The 8,539-nt window shown below is 33.6% G+C and overlaps 1 protein-coding gene across 1 annotated transcript; it reads right to left on the reverse strand.

The window, feature by feature from the left end:
- Positions 1 to 4,224: 4,224 nt before the first annotated feature.
- Positions 4,225 to 8,215, reverse strand: LOC121994878 (bidirectional sugar transporter SWEET5-like). Its single transcript, XM_042548768.1, has 7 exons — positions 8,170 to 8,215; positions 8,044 to 8,080; positions 7,736 to 7,952; positions 7,482 to 7,643; positions 7,267 to 7,386; positions 7,071 to 7,178; positions 4,225 to 4,254 (listed from the first exon to the last, which is right to left on the reverse strand). The coding sequence occupies exons 1-7, from the start codon at positions 8,213 to 8,215 to the stop codon at positions 4,225 to 4,227; spliced, it is 720 nt and encodes a 239-aa protein (XP_042404702.1).
- Positions 8,216 to 8,539: the final 324 nt, after the last annotated feature.

Genomic DNA, 8,539 nt, shown 5'->3' on the forward strand with positions numbered 1-8,539 from the left:
GAGCCTGATCGGTCTGTGGACCGATCCAGGAACTAGCCGTTGCGGCTAGATTTCCTCTGTGTTTCTTCGCTTTCTTCGCAGGATATAAAAGGAGGGCTGCTGCTGCGAGCCTTCTCTCCCTTTTCTTCTCCTTCTTCCTGTCCCTAAGTGCTGCTGTGCTTGAGCTTTGTTGAGCTCCTCCAGAGCTTCGCGTGAGCTTCCGGCTGGATCATCTGCTGTTGTAGGCGCTTGGAGCTGTTGCTTCTTCCAGTCGACGAGAAGGCAAGATTGCTTTTACACTTGTATTGTCTTCTGCGTTCTTGTATTTCTTGTACATTCATCTTGCTGTTGCAAGAGTATTGTGGCGAGGTTTCTCCACCCATAAGGAGTTATTTTTATCCGGTTTTCCGGGGACTCATCCACCGACGGATTGACTGGACTCGCCCACCTTACGGACACGCCGAGGAGTAGGAGCCCTAATCTCCGAACCTCGTTACATCGGTTTGTTTGAGGTTTGTCTTCTTTTCCTTTGTTTCTACGTGTTATTTTCCGCTGCGCTAACCTAGTTTGTAGAAACGCGACGATTTGGGGTCGGCTATTCACACCCCCCTCTCTAGCCCCCGTACGAGAGATCCCAACAATAAGGAGTTATGTACTTTGGTTTCGTCAAACGTCACCCGTAACAGGGTAGACTATAAAGGCGATTACTGGGTATATAACAAATTATGCAAAGGGATGTGAGTGATGTAGATGGGATCTATCTCTCCCATATGACGGGAGCGACATCAATATTCTTGATAGAGTTAGACCACGAAGTGCATGGCCATGCCCAAATGAGTCAACATTAGATGTTGAACTCATTTGATCGAGTGAGTCTACTTGGAGTTCAAAATTTAGATGGATTTGAGGATGACACGGTCTATGCCTCACATTGATCAATCTAGATGTCAAGGATAGAAGGACAATGTCACATATTGTGAGGAGTCACAATTAGTAGTCACAAGGTGATGTTGGATCTCAACATTCTTGTAACTTGGGTAGCAATGATGTATTGCTAGATGCCGCTCATTGCTTATGTTTCTAAAGGAGTTTAGGAACATTGCCAACGTTACAAGAACCTATTGGGTCACACACAAAGAACAAGTGGATGGAGATTAGGTTCATATGATGAACCAAGAGGATTAGATTCATTTGATGAATTAAATTGGATTAAGAGTAATCCAAATTGGGCTAGCTTGAGTTTGACTCAAGTTGATTCATGTGTTCAATGAGTCTAATTTAGATTATGATTCATTTAATCAATTTAATTAAATGAATTAGAGTCATTATATTAAATTGGCTTGAATTAAATGGTTGGATTAGATCAACCATGAGAGAGATTAAGTCAAGTTTGACTTGACTTGAGAGGAAGAGGAAGAGTCAAGTTTGACTTGACTTTGCCACATCATATGTGTGACTTGGCATTAAGTGGCCAATGATGATGTGCCACATCATCATAGTTAATACATGATTATGCCACCTAATGGAAGTTACACTTCCTTCTTTGTTTTAATGTGGCCGGCCACATTAATGAGAGTAATTACTCTCATTGTGGCCGACCACTCAAAATGAAGGGAATTGATGTTTTTCATTATTATTGTGATTAACTCCTTCTTCTTCCTCCTTGGGTGGTCTCTCTTCTCTCCATGGTGTTGTTGCCGTGAGGTTCCAAGAGTGGAGAGGGTGATTTGAGTTCCCAAAAGTAGAAAGGGTAAGTGAAGGTCACATAGAAGAGTGTTCTTGGTTTTTATCCTCTCTTCTTTGATCTCCTTTCTTCTTCCATTCCATCCGAGAGCCCTAGAAAGTGCTAGCACACTTGGGGTCTCTCTTCTCCATCCTTGAGTGCTAGAGAGCACTCCTTGTTCGTGTGGATATCACTAGAGAAGTATCTACCTTGATACTTTGGAGATCCGACACGTACCTTGGACGAGCGGGAATTTTGCGAGGGCACGCTTCAAAGGTAAAAGTTCTCAACACATAGATCTAGGAGTAGATCTAAAATTTTGAAACTCGTACTTGTACTTCATTCGGTTTTTTCTTGCACGGATCTACGGCTTTGAGTGATTCGGGGTTTCTGCGACGCGAAAAGCGGTTTTCGCGGCCCGAAAAATCCAACAGGGACCTACTAAAGGTTGTAAGTTTCCTTATCTTACTTCTAATTTCACTTTTGAAAACCCCTATCACAACCGCAAAATTCGTGGTCAAGGGGAACGGTATAGAGATATCAAGTTTCTAGTTGATGTTCTTGAGTTTTTTTGTACGTTACAAGCAGTAGAATTTATTTATTGTATTAACAAAAAGAAGAGAATTTTTTTATTATAAGGAAGTATCTGATCGTGTGAAAGTTAAACAAGTTGCTCTCAAACTTAAAGGTCGAGCATCAACGTGGTTGGAATAGTTACAATGCTCGCGTGATAGATAGGGCAAAGCCAAATCACTGATTGGGAGAAGATGAAAAAGAAGATGAAGAATCACTTTCTTCCTTTCGGCTACACACTAAAACTTTGTTTGAATGAGGTCAAGTGTTGAGACAAGGTGCAAGATCGGTTGATGAGTATACATAGGAATTTCACCAGTTTATTTCCCAAATGATTCATATGAGATAGAGGAGATACACGGTGTCATTTTGTTGCTAGATAATGTGGATTATGTAGCCATAGAACATGAATTTTTTTGAGCTCAACGATTTCATGTAGAGTGAAGACTCACTACAAAAAAATAGGTCATTTGCGATGATTATTTTTTTTTAAAAATCATTGAAAAAATAATTTGTGACGAACTCTACGACAACAAAATTTTCATCACAAATAAGTCATCGGCAAACTCTGTAATGAAATGATTAAAATTCATCGGCAATTTTACGAGGATTTTTTATCACTAAATTCATTGTAAATTCTCAATGAAAATAAAATTCATCACAAAAGTCACCATACTCAAATTTGGGGAGAAAATATGTTTTTGTTCTAGATTGACGACGAATCTAGTTTTCATCACAGATTTGCAACAAAAATGAATTTGTCGCTAACTCTACAACGAATATAATTTCGTTGTCAATCTGCAACGAATACATTTTCATTGTCAATCTGCAACGAAACCACTTTTCGTCACTAATTGACAACGAAAATAGATTCGTCGCCAATCTACAATGAAAATGGGAGTCATTGTAGAATTATGATGCACAATAGTTTTACGATAATTTGGAGATGCAAAATTTTTGTCGTCTAATTCGCCACAAAATGCTAATATTTTGCCCAGAACCTGTCCATTTTCTATAGTTTGTCATGTTTACATAATACATCACATCTTATTCACAATATACACATCCTATTCACAACATACACCTATTTATAACATACACATCCTATTTAACATCACATCATATCATATCACATCACATCGTATTCATAACATACACATTTTATTTAACATTCCAAACCAAATCTACAACGATACAAGTCAAAAACAAACATATCCATAAGAAAATCATACACACAAGTCAAATCCATGCAAGTCATCAAGTCATCATATCCTAAAATATCTAACATTCTTCAATAAGTCAATCAAAATGAATACACATGAAAATCAATAAATCATCTTCTTCTAGTGCTCACACTTTCTTCTCCTTCCATTTTTCTTCTTTTCCTACATCAAAATAAACAAACAACAAACGGTATCATTTTAAACAAGAAAGAAAATCCTAACACAGAACTTAATATGTAAAGACTTACTTCCTCTGACATGGATTTTCAATTTGCATTAGCTTACTTGGTCTCACCAAGCCTGTTCGAAATAAGTTAACAGTATCAATAAAAAATATATAAATAAAAGGTTCATAATCAAATAATAAATGTTCAAAAATACTAATTTTGAGACAAATAACATTCATACATAAATCATGAAGAACCATCACCACCATCATCATCGTCATCGTCATCGTCGTCACCATCATCATCACTAGAACTGAAAGGAATTTGACTTGGAGTGGAGCCTAACTGAAGATGTTGCATTATGAGGTCCTATTGTCAGTGCATTTCTCTCATTTTCTCATCCCTTTGCAATATTATCACCTTCAAATTGCTAATCTCTTTAGTCAAGTTATTTATTTGTGTCCTTATTGCTGGTGGGGTGGAAGAAGATGTACCAATAACTCCACAAAGAATTCATTCCCAATATCCTTCCTCCTTTCTATCCCCCACTTGCCTCTAGCTATAAACTCATATTATTACTAATAGAGGGCTCATATCCGTCAGATTCATCACTAGTTTATGAATTTCGCTATGTTAGCTCTAGCTCATCATATTTATACTATATTATAATAAGAAAAATTAAAATAAAATTACAATATTTTAAAAATGCATATAATCTTGGTTAGATATAATAGAAATACATATAATATCGAAATAGAGCAGAAGCATAACTAATAAAATCTAAGTTATAAATTAAGATCAAAGATTAATCCAAACCTTAATTGATTTAGCTCTATCCCCTCTCTAACACTTGGCATCATTCAAACAAAGTTTGAGTGTAGCCGAAAAGAAGAAAGTGACTCTTTATCTTCTTTTTCATCTTCTCCCAATAAGTGAGTTTGGCTTTGCCTTATCTGTCACGTGAGCGTTTTAACTGCTCCAACAACGCTGATGCTCGACCTTTAAGTTTGTGAACAACTAGTTTAACTTTCACATGATCATATATTTCCTTATAATAAAAAAATTCTCTTCTTTTTGTTTATCCAATCAATAAATTCTTTTGCATGTAACGTACCAGAAAACTCAGGAAGATTAACTAGAAACCCGATATCTCTATACTGTTCTCTTGACCATGACTTTTGCAGTTGTGATAGGGGTTTTCAAAATTGGGATCAGAAGTAAGATAAGGAAACTTGCAACCTTTAAGATCTTGCACCGCCAAATTTGGAGTTAATTTTGTGACTTGTCTTTGTAGATCTTCAAATATCTCATCCTGGACGATATGATCAAGCCTTCCTCATGCAAGTTTGTTGCGACTATGGTGATGATCATGACCACAATGACTATCTATCAGATCTGATGTGCTCTAATATATAGCAACTGACATCAGACAGAATATCGACTATTTTGGAGGCTTGTTTTCACATAGGTATTTCGGAGAGAAAATAAAAAAAAATAAAAAAAAAAGCCAAACATAAAGAAATCATCTATAGGTTTAACCAAAATAAATTGATTTAAAATTAAACAAAAGATAATGTCTAAAATCAATCCCAATAAGTGTTTAAATAGATCCCAAATTCTAAGATGTAAAAGGTGAAAATAGCCCTAGCATAAAAGATAAAATTATACGAGCCTTCTGCATCACCCTCGTAGGTGTTGCTGCTTCTTTAAATGAAAAGGCAAGACTCATAAGCATATAGAGCATCAAAGAGAAGTAGAAGGAGTGCGGAGGCATAGCTTCCATCGAATATGATGATTTTGGAAGAATCATGGGATTGAAAAGCTTTATGATTTGAGAATTCATGTGGCAGAAGTAGCTAGATAATAAGTACAATTGTTAGCATCCTTTTTTTGAACAGGAAATGCCCCAAGTATATTCAATTTGAATTAGTGATGAGGATTCTTAGTTTAAGATTTGGTTTAAAGTTTGGCGATTTGTTCTTTAATCTGTTTGATGCATGTGAGAGATCAATTGTCTTAGTATGGGTGATGGCGAATAAATTGGCAATTAACCTTTGTGAATTTGATCTTTTCCTCAAACACCATACAACTAGGTGAATTGCTATTATCACAGTGCTTTAGAGTATTAGAGTTAAACAAACAATTTAAAGAAAAAAAATTGAATTAATATGGTATTGGACAAGACTTGTCAAAAGAAACTAAATCAATCTCACACTTTAAAAAATTTATTTAAAATTTTCTAACATTAAGAAATAATAATAATAAATTTGTCAGATTAAATTTGATTAGAAAACATAAAAAAATGAAAGAGTATCAAAATTTTAAAATATAAAAGCCTCTTTTTTATTTATTACTAAAGGATGTCTATATTTTTAATTATCTATTTAATTAAATACCTAAGTAGTACTAATCTTCTGTAATATCTTGAGAACCTTTTGGAAAATGCTTATAACTCGTGTTAAGTTTTTTTAAGTGAAAAAAAGCAAAAAATCCTTGTATATTTTAAATAAGTAAAACCCAATATAAAATGACTTAACTATATATGTTAGAAAAAGATAAATTTATAGACATAGATAAAATAGTACTATTCAATTAAACTCTATTTGGATAAAAGGTGACTTGTTAATCTCAAACGTCCCCCATTTTCAAGCTCATAATTAGTATTAAATAGTCGACGTTTGATATAAAAATGAGATTGCATAGTCCATATTCTGCCAAGTCAAAATTCACAAACATGGGAGTCATATGGGATTTTATATATATATATATATATATATAAACATTATACAATATTAAATATAAGAATACTCTCGTTTTATTTTTCTTTGCATGGTAAGTTGGCGGCCTCGTCTTTAAAATAAATCTTGCCCTTATTCATTTATAAAAATTAATTTTATTTAAATTTTAGATTTCGCGTCCAATTTATAAATTCAAAATTAAAAATCTTCATTTATTTTTTCATAAATTTAGAAATATTCTTTTTTAATAAATTAAATAAATATTATTATTTTTTAATATTAATGTAAATTAGAGATTACTATCATTATTATCTAAATATAGAGAAATATTATCCTACATATCTTACAATACAATGAGTGCCTAAAGTTTTTTTTGATTTAAAATTTTTTCGATAGATTTATTGATATAATCCAGTGCTTAAAAATAAAATCATCGATGGCGACACTATAAGCATAACCCATGCTTTATTTCACACTTCAAATTAAAGAGACCAGAAAAAAAAAGATTAATTTTTTTAATCATTAATGCAAGTTAATACAGAAAAACTTATTCGTTTAATCATTAGTTTGAAAAAAATATATAAAATAGCTTCATCTAATCTAAAGAGAAAAAAACATACATATATATATAAACATTAATCAAAACTAAAGTCTTGAAACGTTAGACGGGTAGCTCCACCTCAGCTTTAGTATTCTTATTCGGTGTGGACTTGAAATAACATGCATAGAGGACTAGTTGAGCAAGACCAAAGAGAGTCCCCAAACCATTAGGAACCTAATGAAAGAAAGTGATAGAAAATATATATATTAATTAATTTATCAATCAAGATTATTTATATGGAATTAAATATACAGATACTTACAAGGAGATTGATATCGAAGGGGAGGAAACCATAGCTAGTCCAACAAACTCCATTAAGGAAGCTAGCAAGAGAAAGTGTGAAGGGCATGAACTCCACGCTCTTTGTTTGAATCACAAGTTTCTACAAAAGTATAATAATAATTTCATAAGACTCTCTTTATATATATAAAAAATATAATTCATAGTCAAATTTGGCATTGGAGAGAATGTTCTTACCATCACAACGAGAGGAGACGCATACATGCAAGTTCCAAAGATAATACAGAGGATACCCACAACTAAGGATCTCTTGGTGGTTGTGTGGATCAACAAGAGCACTAAAGTTACTACAGCTATCATGAACACCGCCTCAAGTGCTAATAGTTTGATGACCTTCAACTAAATAATATTAACATGTGTAGATTAGTTAGGGAGAATTTTTAGATGGTACACATATGACAAAGAAAAAATATTGGGCATGTTATACTTACACGGCCTTGGCGAGCAGCATAGATTAAGAAAACGGTTAGGTAGAATATTTCAAAGGCTATACCAATGCCATTGATGATGATGACTAGAAGGCTATTGGGGTGGACGATGGGTAGCCCATAGAAAAACCAAAGCAAGCAATTGAGCAATGTGGCAAGGTAGGGAATCGGTGAAAATTTCTTCACATCCTTGCTCTTGATGATTTGTATGTATGTCGGCCTATAAAATGTGAAAGAGTTGCATTTAAATTAACACAACAATCTTTCTAAGCAATTATCAATAAAAAAAAATAAAAAGGTTAAAAACTTACATGGGCGATAAAAACAAACCACACGAGATTACATTGCCTGTAATAAAATTTAAAAGTAACACTCAAGATCATGGTAGATAAAACTATTATTTTTTTTCAGTGAAATAAATTAAATAATACTTATACCTGTCACTCCAATGATGTTGCGTATGAGGTTTTGGTTCGCAATCATCTTTAGTATTATTAGCTTAAACTCTACCTTGTAAATCAATGAAAAGTAAGATCAAATCAAATATACATTTTCATTTCACCCAAATTAATTAATAAAAAATAACATATTAAAAAAGCAATCCACAACAAATAGTTTGTACGTACCAAAAAGGAGGAAGGCACAGTGGCGCTATCTCTCTCTCGAGATCTTCTTTCTATGATTGATGTTGATGAAAATGCAAAGGTTGCATTTTATAGCCTAATCATATGACTTAGTAATTTGTGATATTTTTAATAATATGCTTGGATGATGTCCTTGTCGGACTTGGCTAATTTCAGTTTTCTT

The sequence above is a fragment of the Zingiber officinale genome, chromosome 6A, assembly GCF_018446385.1.
Source record: "Zingiber officinale cultivar Zhangliang chromosome 6A, Zo_v1.1, whole genome shotgun sequence".
Lineage (NCBI taxonomy): Eukaryota > Viridiplantae > Streptophyta > Magnoliopsida > Zingiberales > Zingiberaceae > Zingiber > Zingiber officinale.